The sequence below is a fragment of the Myotis myotis genome, unplaced genomic scaffold (genome assembly GCF_014108235.1).
Source record: "Myotis myotis isolate mMyoMyo1 unplaced genomic scaffold, mMyoMyo1.p scaffold_m19_p_3, whole genome shotgun sequence".
In the NCBI taxonomy this organism is placed as follows: Eukaryota; Metazoa; Chordata; class Mammalia; order Chiroptera; family Vespertilionidae; genus Myotis; species Myotis myotis.
The window spans coordinates 116286943-116305352 of record NW_023416335.1 but is presented as its reverse complement, the minus strand read 5'-3'; the positions used below and the strand labels follow the sequence as shown (position 1 = coordinate 116305352).

At 40.0% G+C, this 18410-nt stretch overlaps 1 protein-coding gene across 3 annotated transcripts in view; it reads left to right on the top strand.

Annotated features, from left to right (window-relative positions):
- The window catches only part of WASF3 (WASP family member 3), a 148598-nt gene that overhangs the window by 116468 nt on the left and 13720 nt on the right, over positions 1 to 18410 (top strand). For all 3 annotated transcript variants that reach the window (XM_036301257.1, XM_036301258.1, XM_036301256.1), the window contains 3 exons: positions 7818 to 7952; positions 12585 to 12738; positions 16054 to 16171. In XM_036301257.1, coding sequence (XP_036157150.1) covers positions 7818 to 7952; positions 12585 to 12738; positions 16054 to 16171 — 407 coding nt within the window. The remainder of the gene's footprint in view (positions 1 to 7817; positions 7953 to 12584; positions 12739 to 16053; positions 16172 to 18410) is intronic.

The window sequence follows — 18410 nt, the reverse complement described above, 5'->3', positions numbered from 1 at the left end:
TTTCAAAATGCTGACACGCCGAGCTCAAAAGGTTCGCCATCATTGCTCTAGGATAATACATAGAGGAGATAAAATGGAATTCTAAGATAATTATTTGATTATCCCAGATAAAAGGCAGGAAAAGAACAGAAGAACAAGGAACAGAAAAGAAAAATAGAAAACTAATACCCAAATGATAGAATTAAATTCACTGTATCAATAATTGCAATAAACATTTTAAACATTCTACTTAAAAGGCAGAACTTATTAATATAAGTAAAACAGCAAGGTTAACATACATGCGTTTTTAAGGATGAAGAAAATGATTTTATTTTTTAATTAAATCTTTATTCAGATTATTACATTTTTTCCCTTTTTTACCCCCCCATAACTACCCTCCTCCCAGTTCCTGCCCCACCCTCCACCCTCACTCCCCACCCACTGTCCTCATTCATAGGTGTATGATTTTTGTCCAGTCTCTTCCCACATCTCCCACACCCCTTTCCCCCACCAAGAATAGTCAGTCCATTCCCTTTCTATGTCCCTGATTCTATTATGATCACCAGATTATTTGTTCACTTGATTCTTAGATTCACTTGTTGATAGATGCATGTTTGTTGTTCATAATTTGTATCTTTACCTTTTTCTTCTTCTTCCTCTTCTTAAAGGATACCTTTCAGCATTTCATGTAATACTGGTTTGGTGGTGATGAACTCCTTTAGCTTTTCCTTATCTGTGAAGCTCTTTATCTGACCTTCAGTTCTGAATGATAGCTTTGCTGGATAAAGTAATCTTGGTTGTAAGTTCTTGGTATTCATCACTTTGAATATTTCTTGCCATTCCCTTCTGGCCTGCCAAGTTTCTGTTGAGAAATCAGCTGACAGTCGTATGGGTATTCCCTTGTAGGTAACTGAATTTCTTTCTCTTGCTGCTTTTAAGATTCTCTCTTTGTCTTTTGCTCTTGGCATTTTAATTATGATGTGTCTTGGTGTAGTCCTCTTTGGATTCCTTTTGTTTGGGGTTCTCTGCACTTCCTGGACCTGTAAGTCTATTTCTTTCACCAGGTAGGGGAAGTTTTCTGTCATTATTTCTTCAAATAGGTTTTCAATATCTTGCTCTCTCTCATCTTCTGGCACCCCTATAATTCTGATGTTGGTACGCTTGAAACTGTCCCAGAGGCTCCTTACACTATTTTCGTATTCTTTTTTCATTTTGCTTTTCTGGTTGGGTGTTTTTTGCTTCTTCGCATTTCGAATCTTTTACTTGATTCTTGCGCTCCTCTGGTCTGCTGTTGGGTGTCTGTATAATATTCTTTATTTCAGTCAGTGTATGTTTAATTTCTAGTTGGTTCTTTATCACAACATGGAGGGTCTCATTAGATTTCTTGAGGATCTCACTACATTTATCGGCAGTTTCTAGAAAATTATTGAAAGACCTTAAAATTGCGGTTTTTAGCTCTATATCCTCCATTTCTGTCATGTTTCTTTGCCTCTGCATTTTTTATGCTTTCTTGGTGCACCCCCTTCTGGTCTTTGTGCGCAGTCTTGTTGTAGTTAAGCCTTGATTGTTGTCGGCAATACTGGGGCTGATTTGACCTCCAGGCCAACTGGCTATGAGAGTCAGCTGTGTCTGCAGTGGGAGAGCTTCTGTGCTGGATCTCTAGGGCGGTGCTAATCTAGTGTTTGCCTGAGGCTATCTGGCAAATGGCTCTGCGCAGGGCTTGGGCGGGGCGGGTCCACGGGGATCTACAGGGCGGGCGGAGCGAGCAGTTATGGCTGCTCTCAGTCCTGTCCCCAGGGGCTCTGCCTCACAGAGTCCCAGCAACCACTGCAAACCTCGGAGAGAAAGCTGCCTTTGAGTTCCGACCGAAGTCAGACAGTCCCGCTTCTCCCGTTTGAGTCTGGGTCCCTAGAGACTCGCCCGGATCTGGAGCTCAGAGTCTGAAACTCCCTCCCAATTGAAAACGACAACCGCGCCCTCCGCCGCCAGCCCGCTCTGCTCGCCCTCCGCACCTTAGTATTTCACTTCAGCACTGCACCTCCTCTGAGTCTGGGTATGATATTCTCTTTCCTCCTAGTTGTAGAATTTCCACTCAGCCAGCCTTCCTGTGGTTCTGGATGATGTCCTTTCCGTCTTTTAGTTGTATTTTTGATTGGTTGTTTGAGGCAGCAATCTCCGGCGTTAACCTATGCCGCCATCTTGGTTTCTCAAAGACAATGATTTTAGAAAATACTTGTATGCATGCATATAAGGATAAGCAATGGACACAGACACTGGGGGAGGGGGCTGAGGGCATGTGCCTGGGGGTAGGAGAGGAGGTCAGTGGAGGAAAAAGGAGACATATGTACTACTATTTGTAATACTTTAAACAATAAAGAAATAAAGAAAGTACTAAAAATATATACCATGTAAACATAGAACATAAGAAAGCTTATGTAGATATATTAATGTCAAATAGAGTATAAAAGAGATAAATAAGAACAATCCATAGTGATAAAAGAGATTTATCAAAAACACACCATCTTAAATGTATATGTACCTAATAAATGAGCTCCAAAGTACATAGAATAAAAATAGAAATAAAAGGGAAAAATTAGAAAAAAAACACACAGAATCATAGTATGAGATTTTAACAAAATCCTTTCAGTAATTGATGGAACAAAATAGACAGAAAATCTGTAAGGATATAGAAGGTTTGAACCACATTACCAACCCAGTGTGACTTAATTGCCCTTTGTAGAACACAAAACTCCCACACATTTTCTTAATGTCTAAAAGGAACATATGCTTGGCCCTGTAGTGATCCATTTGAAAAGATCAATATCATAAAGAGTGTAATGAGAATGAGATAATAATTATAACCATTTTAGATAATTCTCACATATTGGAAAATGAAGCAAAAATAATCTTTGAAGCAAAGAAGCAATAAAGGAAATTGGAAACTATGTGTGACTGTGGTAATGAATACACAAAATACCAATATGTTTGTGGAATTTGGTTTCAGAAGTGCTTAGAGGGAAATTTGTAGCTTTAAATGCTTACATTAGAAAAGAAGAAAGTTTTACAATTACAAGCATATTCCTCAGTTGAGCCCTCAGTGTTGCTCAGAAGTCCTGCTGTAATTTCTGTATTAATTGGTTTTCCTGCCTGTATCTTATCCTCCCTTTCCACCTCAAACTTCCTACCACTGATGAACTTGCTAATCTCATTTCACTGGAAAATAAAAGTAGTCAGAGAACAAAACATCCCCCTTCTGCCAAATCTGATATGCGCCTGTACTGTGTGTCCTTCTCATTCTCCCTTAAAGTGGTGTATGTACATGTTTCTGTGTAAAGCATGGAACCCCTCACCCTCATGTTCATCCATTTACCTTCTCTCCTCTGCACCATCTGTTCCCCCTGTCTACATCATCCCTACTAAATATGAATATATTGAGGAATCTTCCAACTAAATGAACCTGAGATCAGTCTTTACTTATGGACCCATTTCTTGCTCCCCTTCACAGCAAGATTCCTTAAGAACCATTCATATCTCCACTGCCCTCACTTCCCTCATTAAAGTTTTGTCCCATCCACTCTTGAAACTGCTTGTTAATGTTATCAGTGACGTTTCTGTCCATGTTGCTAAGTCCAGTGCTCATTCTCTGTCTTGTGACTTGATCCATTCGCAGCATGTGACTCCATTGATAACTTTCTTCTGGAGAAACTTTCTTACCTGGTTTCTGTGCCAGTACACTTGATGTGTCTCCCACTTCAGGTGCTTTTTTATTAGTCCCTGATGATCTTCCCAACTTCTGTATGCTGGAGTGCTCCAGGGCTGGATCATTGACCGTCTCATTGCCTATTCCCATTCACCAGTGGTCAGCAAACTGCGGCTCGGCAAACCGCGGCTCTTTGGCCCCTCGAGTGTGGCTCTTCCACAAAATACTGACTTCTGCGCATGGGCCACGAAGTTTCAGTCGCACTGTACGTGCGCACCCGCACGTGGTATTTTGTGGAAGAGCCACACTCAAGGGGCCAAAGAGCCACATGTGGCTCGCGAGCCGCGGTTTGCCGACCATGGCCTAGGCAGCCTCATCTGGTCCATGGCTTGAAATACTGTCTTTACATGGACACATCCAAATTTGTGTCCTCAGTTCAGACCTTTCTCCTAGATTTCAAACTTGTATTGGCGGGTCTCTTCATTTGAACTTCTAATGGGCATCTCAACTCAGCATGTCCAATACAGAATTAATGATCCCTTTCTTCTATATCTCCCCCCATCTGTTAGTAAATGGGAACTCCACTCTTGCAGTGCTTTTGATTTGCCTCTTCTTCCTCTCATACCAGACATCTTCAAAATATGGACCAAATCTGTACACCTTGTTAGCACCTCCACTGCTGCTGTTCTAGTCCAAGCCAGCACGGTCTTCCACTGCTCTACAGCAGCCTCCTATCTGACCTCCCACTTCTCCTCCCTAGTCTCAGCATCTATTGATGATTTTTGCTCAAACTCTTACTGTAGTAGTTGAGAATGGTGATTTTGATCATTCCATACTTTCTTCTACATTTATTAGTTGGAATTCTGCTCTAAGTGTTTGCACTTCTTTCCCTATTCATTCAATTCATTTATTTGTATCAATTTGGACTCATAGATTCCTATTTATTGTCTGGGTTATAATCCATTGTCTTTATTATTTATTTTGATGCTCACATTTTCCCACAGTTGGCCAGTCGGAGCCTTTTAGGCTGGCTTCTGCGTCCTTCTGCCACGTCCCCACCAATCTCTGAGTACTTCTTTACTTTTTAAAGAAAAGTACAGCAAGATATTCTAAGTTTATCTTGTACTTTTCCACCCTCAGCCTCATATCCAGTCATTTTTCCAAGAATCCTACTTCTTTTTAGTGGAAAATGAGAAGGCAAAATCTTGACAAACCAATATCTAGGTGCTAGATATGTGTATTAAATTTCTGAAGGACTTAGTCATGAGTGGTTTCTTGTTCCACCGAAAGGACTCATAACAAACATACTGGTTGTTTTCAATGAACCTTCACTTTTAAATGCAATTGAAAATCCATGCAGAATTTTTATACTTATCAACCTGACATACTTGGACACAAGTTCATAATGGCCCTGACAAATCTATAAGAAGATTCTTGGTCAGCAAAAAATGAATGAATTGCACTTACCTCAGTGTGGTCTTCAATTATTTTAGTTTAGCTATTAATGAACGTGCTATCGAAAGAGTGATTAAAATCAAGCTTTTCAAGTAAGTTGTTTGTAAAACTGAACACTGTAACTGCAACACTTTATTCTTGTTCAGCAGTAATTATAGTTCCTTAAATATTTTTCTCTTTAGTCACTTGTCAGCTTTCAGCAGTTGGCAAAATATTAAATATTAAAGTATTTAATTTCTGTGTGCTGTTGTTCTTTTCTTTTATAAATCAAGAACTTCCAGTGGGACTATAGTATCAATTGCATATGTATACATATACATGTAATTTTTTTTCAAATAGGGTTAAGCACTGAAGGTAGGAGGGACTTGTTATGTACCCTTTTCAACTTATAGTGTCTCCCAGGGTGTGGTTCTTAACCATACTTGCTGTGCTTTGAAGATACTAGTATAACTTTTGCAAGAGACTGTTGTATACTCCCACATTCCTGGTGACATATACTGTCCCTATTATTTAGATTTCTGCATAGCTAGAAAGGAATGGGATTTTTTTGGAATTGTGCCAAATAACTTTTTAAATATATTTTTATTGATTTTAGAGAGGGAGGGAGGAATGGAGAGAGAGAGAGAGAGAGAGAGAGAGAGAGAGAGAGAGAGACATCAATGATGAGAGAGAATCATTGACTGGCTGCCTCCTGCATGCCCCCTACTAGGGATCGAGCCCACAACCCAGGCATGTGCCCTTGACTGGAATCAAACCCGGGACCCTTCAGTCCACAGACTGACACTCTATCCACTGAGACAAATCAGCTAGGACTGTAATAACTTTTAAAGCTATGAATGATCAACTAGAAAAACAAAAATTAGTTGGTTACATTTTAACTATGTCTGACATTCAAAACAAACTATGGACAGACTTGAATATAAAGCATTTGGAAGATGGTGTTTGCTCCAGGTCATCCAGCTCATTGGGCAGGCATTTCCCCAATGGGCTTCATAAGACAGTGGTTCTGAAAGGTGTTACTAGGTGTTTCCAGGCCCAGTCAGTTTGAAAACGTTATATGCTTGCTGCTTCTCTTGCAGATTCTTAACACATTAGCAACATATTAAGGCTTTTGAGATGCCCCAAGGCATAGAAACATGTTAAATCTTTGTAGCCCAGCATTTCCCAAACTTGTGCAGGGGAGTATGTGTTGGTTGTGTACTTATTAACAACTGGTATAGACGCTGTGTGTTTTATTCAAGAAATACGGGGCACTGGCTCAGCACAATGCAGAGATAAGAGATATTGCTCATATTTTCAAAGAACTTCTGTAAATAGACAAGATTAGAGTTCTGTGATGAGTCCTGTGATTGAGGTATGCTTAGGGTATTGTGAGAGCACAGAGAGGGGCATCTGATCTTGCTCACCCTAATCTTCATCCTGAAGAATTGACTTTAGTGCATTTTCATTCATTCCAAAATGTTGGGGGCACCTTCTCTAAACCGGGCATACACCACACCTTGGGGATTGGTACAGCAGTGCACAGAACAGAGGAAAGCTCTTATTCCCTTGGATCCTACAAGGAGAGATAGGCAGGAAACAAGATGAATAAGTATAAGTGATGGTAAGTGCAAAGGAGAAAATTAGAGCAGGGAAGGGATAGGTGTGTGTGTGTGTGTGTAGGTGAGGTGGTTGCCATTTAGCTACAGTTGCTAGAGAAAGTCTCACTTAGACGGTGACCTAGGTTTGGGTAGACCTAGATGAGGTGAGGGAGCAAACCGTGTGACTCTCTGGAACTAAAATGATCCAGGTGATGATGATGTGTCAATGTGGGTCATCAATTATAACAAATGTTCCACTCTGGTGCTGGATGTTGGGGGAAGCTGTGCATGTTTGCTGTGAATCTAAAACTGTTCTTAAAAAGAAAGTTTATCTTTAAAAAGTGGCATCTCTGTCAGAGGAGATGGGATGCAGATGTGCCTGGCACAATCAGACTAGATGTTTGTTGAATGACTACAGGAATGGTGTTAGGATCTGGAAATTTAACATGGGCAGATTTTTTTCTTGCCTGTCATATTTTCAGAAATGTATTAATTACACTTTGAGGAAGGAAGTTGTGTCTAGCACTCACAAGAATGTAGAAGTGATCCTACAGAAAAATTTAACTCAGAATACAAAGTACTGATTTTTTGAGAGTTCCAGAGTCAGCACTATATACTTAGATTTTAAAATATGAATTAGAACAATTTAATGCCATTTGAAAGTGGTAGGCGCAATGTAAGATACCTAACTTTTCTAATTGTGAATAAGATAACATCCTAAATTTAGAAACCAACATGACTTACTGAATTATCCTTGGAAGTAAAAGGAAAGTTTAGGTACTGAGATTCTATTTATACATAAAGCATGCAAAATCAGAGTAATTTTTTCAAAAAAAGTTTAATGGGAAACAACTTGTGTGATAGCTCATGTAGCAATTAAATAAAAATTCTATACTATCTGCAGTATTTTAAAATTCTTAGATATGTGTGAACAGCCCTAATAAATTTTCAAAACTTCTAAAGACCCTTGACTGTGACACTCTATTTTTATAATCTTTTGCACAAAATCCCCTGTGTTAACAGTAATCGGCAGTGTGAGAATGTGTGAAGGCCGCCTCAGCAGTTCTTAACAGATGGCTCTCTCCATTCATTTTCTCCTACAGGCAAACATGCTGAAGACATATTTGGTGAGTTGTTTAATGAAGCTAACAACTTCTACATCAGAGCAAATTCTCTTCAAGACAGAATTGATCGCCTTGCTGTCAAAGTTACCCAGCTGGATTCAACAGTGGAAGAGGGTATGTAATTGCACAAAAGCAGTGAGCTAGCAGTGATCTTGACAACACAGTAGTAATTAATTGCAGGGCAATTACTGCTTTTTCCTTGGGGTACTATGCTGATATTTCATCTTGTCTCTTTCTAGAAGAGTAGTGAGGGGGGACAACCCACGACTTTGTGTTAATTAGAAACTAAAAGATTCACATCAGCCTGGCGGTGTGGCTCAGTGGCTGAGCTTCGACCTATGAACCAGGAGGTCACAGTTCGATTCCCACTCAGGGCACATGCCCGGGTTGCGGGCTCGTTCCCCGATGTGGGGCATGTTGGAGGCAGCTGATCAATGATTCTCATTATTGATGTTTCTGTCTCCCTTTTCCTTTCCTCTCTGAAATCAATAAAAATTTATTTTAGCCCTAACTGGTTTGACTCGGTGAATAGAGCATTGGCCTGTGGATTGGAGGGTCCCAGGTTCGATTCCAGTCAAGGGCATTTACCTTGGTTGTGGGCACATCCCCAGTAGGAGGTGTGTAGGAGGCAGCTGATCGATGATTCTCTCCCATCGATGTTTCTAACTCTCTATCCCTCTCCCTTCCTCTCTGTAAAAAATCAATAAAATATATTTTAAAAAATTATTTTAAAGAGATTTATATCATGTCTATCTCATATCTATACTCTCTTTTTTTAAAAAAATAATTTACCCATTTAGTATTTGTTTTAAAGGATTTTTTTAATGCATTCAGTATTAGAAGTCTTAATTTAGGCTATTAGTAGTTATTTTAAAGATACTTTCTTACCTCCCTAACTGGTTTGGCTCAGTGGATAGAGCGTCGGCCTGCGGACTAAAAGGTCCCAGGTTCGATTCTGGTCAAGGGCATGTACCTTGGTTGCGGGCACATCCCCAGTAGGAGGTGTGCAGGAGGCAGCTGATCGTGTTTCTCTCTCATTGATGTTTCTAACTATCTCTCTCCCTTCCTCTCTGTAAAATAATTGAATAAAATATATATTTTTTTAAAAAAGATACTTTCTTTCCTAAAAATTACAGAATCAATCCAAAGACATGGTCCAACTAAGAGGGCAGGTTATACATATTGAGTGTGCAAGTGAAGGCTTCTACCCCATATTCTTGTTAGGGTTGATGCCTTTAAATGACCTTGGTGGTTTAACTTCTTAGAAATAGCATTTACTGAAAACTTTCATACTGTGGGGTCTTAAAATAATGTTCATATTGGCAAGCACTGTGTAGTTCACTGTAATCAGCTTGATGATGCACCCTGAAACTGTGGTAGTTTCAACAGAAAACTCAATTCCTTTTTTAAAATTTCACTTTCAATATCTTTTGAGTGAAGGATTGAGATTAGACTGGGGTGGGGGGGGGATCTGTGAAATGCCATTTCATGTTTACTTTGAGAAAAATGTTCAAGTTAAAAATTATTTTACCTTCATATAATGGTAGTTATAGTTTCTCTTATTGCATTAAAATGATCCTAGCATCTGATTTTTCTACTAGATGTATAATAGTAGTATTAGTAAAAAATGAAGGTGTTTTTTAATGTGGTTATTTGTGGAAATCATCCCTCATTTAAAAATGTCTTTTTCAAAGGTCAGAATTAAATTAGTGAATTAGAAATTTAACAAAAATGTAGAACATTTAAATTTTAATGTCTTAAATTTAAATCTTACTGACTTTTCCAACAAAAATAGTGGAGCTTTTTAATTTGATTTTTAAAATTAATCTTTTATGTAAAAAACTAAAATTTTAATACCTATTGGTTTATTCAGAGAAGGAATTTTTAACATCTTAAATCAATCATTCATTTTTCAGATTGCTACCAAAGTGATTTTTAAATATTTATCTTTCTTCAGGTTTCTGGGGTTGTTTGTTGTTGTTTGTTTGTTTTTGTTTTTTGCTTACAATGGAAAGTCTTGTGATAAACCTTACACTGGAAAAGGTTAATTTGTGGATTAAATTTTATGAGATTTTACAGTATATCTGAGTTTCAGCTCCATTGGTCAAGTGGGTTAATGGACCAGTTTGCCCCTCTCAGAAAACTTGTGTCAAAGTCAGATGAGTTAGTACATGAGATATAAAGTTGTAAAAACATAAGAAGTAAGTAAGCATAATCAGCCCTGGTTTTCTTACTCCTTAGTATAGTTTTGTATCATGTAGTTAATTTCTAGAACATTTAAATTTTAATGTCTTAAATTTAAATCTTACTGTTGAAAAGCTTTGCTGTCTCTCTTTAATGATAGTGTCAGAAAAAAAGTAATGCCTTTTTTTACAGTTTCTAAATTTTCTGCAGAACTCTTTCCTACATGTATTATAAGTAAACTAGAGGCCCGGTGCACAAAATTCATGCATGCGGGGTGGGGGGGTGGTGGTTCTCCTCAGACCAGCCTGCACCCTCTCCAATCCGGGACATCCCTCTCACAATCCAGGACCGCTGGCTCCTAACTGCTCACTTGCCTGCCTGCCTGCTCGCCACTAACTGGCCCCCAGCCAGCCTGATCACCCCTAACTGCCTTTACCTGCCGACCTGATTGCCCCTAACTGCCCCCCATGCCTGACTGGTCACCCCCAACTGCCCACCCTGCCAACCTGGTCGCCCCTAACTGCCCCACCCTGCCGGCCTGGTTGCTCCTAACTGCCCCCCCTCCCGCCAGACTGGTCGCCCCTCACTGCCCCTCCCCCGCCCCTCCCCGCTGGCCTGGTCGCCCCCAACTGTCCCCCCCACCGGCCTGGTTGCCCCCAACTGTGCCCCTACTGGCCTGTTCGCCCCTCACTGCCCCCCTCTGCCAGCCTGGTCACCCCTCACTGCCTCCCCTGCTGGCCTGATCACCCCATGCAGGCTGCTGTTCATTTGTTTGGTCATCCCTCACTGGCCCCCCTGCCAGCCTGTTCGCCCCACACAGCTTGCTGTTCATTCGTTTGGTCATCCCTTACTAACCTCCTTGCCGTCCTAGTCGCCCCACACAGCCTGCTTGTTCAGTTGTTTGGTTGTCCCTCACTAACCCCCCTGCCGGCTTGGTTCCCCCATGCAGCCTGCTTGTTCAATCGTTTGGTCATCCCTCACTAACCCCCCTGGTGGCCCTGTCGCCCCACACAGCCTGCTGCTCAGTCGTTTGGTAGTCCCTCACTAATCCCCCTGCCGACCTTGTCGCCCCACTCAGCCTGTTCAGTCTTCCATTCGGTTGTTTTGGATGTGACAGCCTCTGGCTCTTTATATATATAGACTAGAGTCCTGGAGCACAAAAATTTGTGCACTCGGGGGGAGGGTCCCTCAGCCCGGCCTGTGCCCTCTCGCAGTCTGGGACCCCTCAGGGGATGACCACCTACTCGCTTAGGCCTGCTCCCCGGGGGATTGGGCCTAAGCTGGCAATCAGACATCCCTCTGGCAGCCCGGCAGCCCTCGGGGGATGTCCACTTGCCAGTGGGGAGCAGACCTAAGCTGCAGTCGGACATCCTTAGTGCTGCTGAGGAGGCAGGAGAGGCTCCCACCACCATCGCTGTACTGGCAGCCATCAGCCTGGCTTGTGGGTGAACAGAGCTCCGCCATGTGGGAGCGCACTCACCACCAGAGGGCAGCTCCTGCATTGAGCATCTGCCCCCATGGTGGTCAATGTGTGTCATAGTGACCAGTCATTCCCAGTCTTTCTGCTGTTAGGGTAAGTTTGCATATTACCCTTTTACTATATAGGATAGAGGCCTGGTGCACGGGTGGAGGCCGGCTGGTTTGCCCTGAAGGGTGTCCCGGATCAAGGTGGGGGTCCCGTTTGGGTGCCTGGCCAGCCTGGGTGAGGGGCTAATGGCTGTTTGTAGCTGGTCACACCCCCTTCAGGGTGGGGGCCCACTGTGGTGTCTGGCCAGTCTGGGTGAGGGGCTGAGGGCCGTTTTCAGGCTGGCCTGCGACTGAAGCTCCCAGCCTCTCCTTTTTTGCTTTCTTTTAATTCTGGGATTTATTTACCTTCTGTAATTGAAACTCTGTTGCTGTCACTGGTGCTCCCAGCTCTGAGGCCGTGGCTGGCTGAAAGCAGGTATCTGGGGTTTGTTTAGCTTCTATAATTGAAACATTGTTGCTTTCGGAGCTTAGAGCAGGCCGCGGCAGGCGGGGAACCTTGGCTTCCTCCATCACTGGAGCAAGCAAACCTCCTGCTTGCTTCAGCTGCATGGCTGCCGGCCGCCATCTTTGTTGGCAGTTAATTTGCATATCTCGCTGATTAGCCCATGGGAAGCATAGTGGAGGTACGGTTAATTACCCTTTCTGTCTTTTATTAGATAGGATGGTATTAACTGTTTGAATGCCAACCCCCAGGATGGCCAGATCTATGTATTTACATGACTGTTAATACTTATAACTATATTTCTGTGTGATTTCCAATAAGTCCTATTTAAATGAATAACAATGCTATAATATTAGGTTCAATGGAGTAATTAGATCGCTACAAAAGAAGAAAGACATGCCTTCACAGAGGTCATTGTGAGTTATGAGAGGGAAGGAACTCACATGCTACTTTAGCATGTCTTTAAATTGAAACAACCACCACATTATTTAATCATTCTAGGAGATGTTTATGATTGTGACTCAAATTGTATTTATTTGTAAACAGTTAAACTATCTTGATATTACTCAACTTGGGGACTTTTCTCTAAATAGTGTCACTGCAGGATATCAACATGAAAAAAGCTTTCAAAAGTTCCACAGTCCAAGACCAGCAGGTAGTTTCGAAGAACAGCATTCCTAACCCTGTAGCTGACATCTACAACCAGAGTGATAAACCACCTCCTCTGAACATTCTGACACCGTACAGGTATGGCTTCAGGTGTTCCCGGGGCCTTGTCAGTATCGATAAGTTGAAAGAGGGTGACAGTGCTGTGAAAGTATCTTTCAAACTTTGAAGATAAGAACTGCAGTATTACAATGAAATTAGTCATTGGTACAGTATTGTTAAAGTGTTAATATTTCAAAATATAGATAAACTTATCAAGAAAAGTGTGAGTTCTAATTTTAGCTTTTAAATGTAGACATCATAAGTGGAAGTGAGCACATTACATAACAGTATTGTGTGTATTTATGTTGTTCCTCAGATTCAAAGTCACTCTTAAAGGGCCTGCATAATCAGTTAGAATGCAGCAAAATAGCCGTCTCAGCATGTCAGCCCTGCAGAGACATTTGTTATTTAATTTAGAAAAATGTATTCTGCAGCATTTGGGGTTTTCAGGAGTGAAAATATAGTCAACAAATTAACTTTCTGTTATTGTAAAATGGTAGGACACATTATCAGGACCAGACTTCCAAGAAAAAGAATAAAAAATAAATAGTGCAAAAAGTTAACATTAAGAAACTATGCTTTTTACAACACCTGTACTACCTCCCATCACATCAGTGCTTTCTTTCCACATTTCCTGTCACTTTCTTGTCTGTCTCCCTTTTTCATATCCTTTCTCATTGCACATCAAGTTCCTCTCCCATCTTTTTACCTTCTGTGGAGCTCATTCCTTCAGCCTCTGATGAGCAGATGGTGGTGGGGGGTGGCCCTCGCTGCCCCAGGATTAGCCCTGTGGGTGATAGTCCTACGCAGGCCTTTCAGATTTCAGTGAGTTTTTAGCTTCTTTTTACTGCCTTCGTAGGCCATTGGTCCTCAAGGATACCTAGAGTTTTTCTTGGTCTGAATTCCTGTACCTTCTCATGGTCCAAGAGTCCCAGTTTGGACCTATAGCTCTGCTGGTAAAGCAGCAGTTCCCACAAAATCCCTTTCTTTCAGGAAGGGGAGAAAGGTTCTCTCAAAAAAAATGTGAGAGCCCATGGAAACACTGATGGGAGAGGAGCAAGGTGCCACATTTTTCTAAGGAACAAGGATACTTTTCTGGAGGCTTTAGCACACTTATTTAAAATCAGTGATATATGTAAATAGTGGTATTGTGAGCTGAAGTTTTAACTTGTAATTTTGCTTGTGCTCAACTAACCACTTACACTTATATGTGAATAATTAGGATCAAGATGAAATATTTATGATGATCTAAAAATTTTAATTGCATAAAAAACAAATTGACATATATATACTGTATGTGTGTATTCAGTTTTATGGAAAATAAAAATCTCCATGACTTTTTAATAGTGTGTTTAAGAATAGCAGCACCAATTCAAATCTACTTTATGAAAATTTTTAAATTTAATTTTTTCATGTCCACTTCTCCTCCTCCTCCCCTTCCCTATAATCACCAGCGGTTCTCAACCTGTGAGTCGTGAACAATGAAAATACATCCTGCATATCAGATATTTACATAATGATTCATAACAGTAGCAAAATTACAGTTATGAAGTAGCAACGAAAATAATTTTATGGTTGGGGGTCACCACAACATGAGGAACTGTATTAAAGGGTCGTGGCATTAGGAAGGTTGAGAACCACTGCTTAGTCCATGTCCATGAATTTTCTGTTTTCTTTTTTGCTCAGTACAGTAATATTTGGGGTATGTAAAGCACAAACTTTTGCATTTGAGCTTAAGTATGACACTGTCCTAACACAGTTAATATATGAGAAGTACAATGTGACTGAAAAATCAAATGTTTAGTTCTATGAACATAGGACATTTCTGCTTATATTTTTATGTCAAGGTTAATATTTGTTTACTTATGTGAGTTTCTGATCTCATTTAAGTATTAGCTTCATTCTTTTGAAAATGTGAATTTATTGTACATCTTAAATTTTGCAGCAAGTTCATGCTCAAATTTTCTATATTGTTATCTATATTGAAGGTCTAGTATTTAGGGAAACATGGTTTTCACAACAATGTTTTTAATAAAATCTCTTACTGCACATTGCTTATCAGTTAGAAATTTGGAAAAGAAAGGATTGTAAGTAGTCTGAGGTTAAAGTATAGAGTACAGTGCACTGGTTTGTTAGTGGTTTTCAGAGAGGGGCCAGAATAGCCCTCAGAGGAACAAGGCCTTTTTCATTTGATGAGATTACAGGATGTGGCAGAGAAGGAGATGCAAGGACAGATGGCTTTGCCCCTTGAATAATTCACTTAGCTTTCTTTGACTATTTGGGCATAAACTCTTTCCTATACTTATTTTACTAATTTTTGCTTCCTCTCCGTGCCTTAAATGACTTAGTGAAATACTGATATGAAATGTGTTTTTCTTCCTCTTGAAGGTAATCTATCGGCCAGATACTTTTAAAGCATTGATAGACTATTTACTTCATACCATGATTAGTTTTGGGTTTCTTATTGATTTATATTATACTTTTAAATCATGTTGGCTGCATTATTTTAATGAATCACTTATACAGAGACTTGAAGTATTCTCTCTAGACCATAGTAATCATAGCAGTGCTTGAAAATGAAATGACTACAAGTGATTTTTCTTTGTTGGTTACTTCCACTTTAAAAATACTTCATTACTGTTTTTCTAAGTCACATTTACACACTATGAATGTTTTTCTTTTTCCTAAGTGAATTTTTAGATATTGGGCAAAACTTATTGAGCAAAGGGGACAAAGAACTTACTAATCTTTATCCTTATAACATTGACACTCCAGAGTAAAAGTAAATGTGTGTGTGTGTAAAGAATCCATCTGTTTCTGTGTATATAGCCCCCTGTTGGAATAAACAGAACATTTCCTAAAGTAATTGAGGTATTGAATATTACTGCTTCTGAGCCATATTGTGATTTTTAGGAGCACTTTTCTATATTTAAATCTAAATTTGCAAGAGTACTTTTTATCTGATTATTCTAGAAAAAGTTGATGTTCTTAAATATTTACACTTTTTTTAAGTAAGGAAATCTGAGAAACTTAATAATGTATAGGACAGTTAAAATGCCCTATGTAGATGCTATAATCTCATGAGTTAAAAGTGAATTAGGTTTGGCTCGTTGAAAAGAGTGTTGGCCCGCAGACTGAAGGGTCCCAGGTTCAATTCCGGTTAAGGTCACATACCTAGGTTGCAGGCTCTATTCCCAGCCCTGGTCGGAGCATGTACAGGAGGAAACCAGTCAATGTGTCTCTCTCACATTTATGTTTCTCTCTCTCTAAAAAAAAAAGTGAATTATGTTATTCCCATATGAAGATATCTAACAGTCTTTTTCCCCCTCTGACTTGTAATATCTTGATTTATAGAGATGATAAAAAGGATGGGCTGAAGTTCTATACTGATCCTTCCTATTTCTTTGACCTCTGGAAAGAAAAAATGCTACAGGACACAGAAGACAAAAGGAAAGAGAAAAGGCGTCAAAAGGTAAATAATTCCATTAGGGGAACTGTGCGTATAAATGTGTAAATGGATTCTTGTTTGGAAAGAAATAAGTAAATTCTTTACTTGAATGGTTGAGATGTTGGATTTAGTGATGAAGGTTTTTTAGAGATTGTAGTTTATACAGGAAGATACAGCTAAGTCCGTCTAACACAGTAATACTATTTTTCTGTAAATACTCTTGATTTGTTCTCTAACACTTGCTTTGCTTCACAAAAGTAGTGGCTAAAATTCCAGTTTTGTTTTTAACCATGTTTTAGAACTTTTCTTCTGTTCTTTCAAATTTCATAAAGCAGTCAATATTCCGTATCAGAAATAATTATTTGCTTCCATCATTTTAAAGCTTTCTTCATAACTGGATTGCCACCTAGCTGTAATTAATGCTTTAGTGAGCTGTTCATATTGGATTGAAAAGCGTGTGTTCGGCAAGTTCAGAAGATGGTATTTACTGGACGTGAGACTCCTTTGGTGGGTAGAGGTAGGCAAGGTCACTGCAAGTCTGAAGGTTGAGAAGCACCGTCTGAAGGTTGTGAGCACTCTTGGAGGGACAAGCTCATTCTCTGCAGGTGTGGGGACTTATATTTTGAAAATTGTTCCTTTGGGGCCCAGAAATTAGGTTTAAGCCACTGAGAAGAGTTAATTCTCCAAAGGATAATATTTGCTAAGACTTTTTATATGTAAGCTATGTTTTTTAAAAATGACCATCTGGCTTGCTTGACAAATATTAGAGTGCCTTAGTTAAGAGAAATGCTTACCTTTTTGTGGGTTCGAGGTCTTAAGATGTTGAGGCATTTAGGTGTCTTAGCTCAATAGGAGCGACAATTTGAGATGGAAGAGAATTTGAAACTAGGATTTACAACAGAGTACATGATAACAATTTGCAGACTGTAAGTGTAAGATGTTACCACTGAATTCTAAGAGAGAATTCCACAGGTTTGGTTTCCTCTTTTCTTGTGCTCATGGTTTGGGATTAACTGGGGAATCTTGGGAGAGTTGCGGAGTACTCAAGTGGGGGATTATTCAAGCTAAGAAACTACAAAGTATTCAAATGGAGAAAAGGAAGACCCCACTGTCTGGGACAGAAAAAAAAAGATACTTAGTCATGTTGGCCTTAATCCCCACACCTCTTGGTAGTAACCAGGCAAAAATCCTTTTAAATTGCCTTCTAGGTTTCCCTTCCCAGTGATACTTTTGGCAAAAATATTTAATTTTTCACCAGTGTTCTTCAGGGGAAAAGTCTTAATCTATGTATGATTATTGTGTCATCAAATTTAGTATCATTTCCTTGGCAGTTTTGTCTCATTCCACATTGCTCAAACACATAAAATTCTGATAAGGATTTTTTATTCATTCATTTATATAATGATTATATTTTTTATCTTTATTGTTGAAAGTATTACATATGTCCCCTTTTTCCCTCACTGACCCTTTCTAGCCCTCCCCTGCCCCCACCCCAGGCCTTCACCACCCTATATTGTCTGTGTCCCTGGGTTATGCATATATGCATACAAGTTCTTTGGTTGATCTCTTCCCTCCCCACCCCCACCCCGCTCTCCTTCTGAGATTCAACAGTCTGTTCAATGCTTCTAAGATTCTCTTTAAAAAAAAAAAAGAAAAGAAAAGAAATCTTTTAATGCTGGATAAACAGGGGTGAAAATGACAGGATTGCCACCTCATGGAGATTACAATAGAGTGGGGGAAACAGGCATTAAATAATCATGCAGCCCTCTGGAACTCATAAAGAGGGAAAGAAATTAGAAATTGTAATACAAATCTCCTTTATATAGGAGCAGAAAATGAGGCAAGATATCCTTCATTTTGGAAATCCCCTAGGGTTTCTAGGAAGCAAGTCACTTTCAATTTGGAATTGACAAGTCTATAGGAAGGAAAAATTTGTTTAGAAAATTTGGGTGTGAAATCCATTAAAAACATTTTTTAAATTACGCAAATAAATATGTAGTTGGAAGTATGCGGTTACAATGCTGGTAAGTGTTGTGAAGAAGTATGGTGTGCTGGGGGGGAGATGACAAGGTGGGGATGACAGTGAGGAGGAAGTGGAGTGTCAAGGACAGCCTCGGGGTACCTTTCACAGATCCAACCATGGATGGAAGTTAGCTCAAGTCATAGTGTGGGTGCAGGTGTGCTCGTGGGCGCATGTGCGAGCACATGTAGGTAAGAGGGTGCTGGAGGAGTGGAGGGCAGAGGAAACGGGATGCTTCCGAAG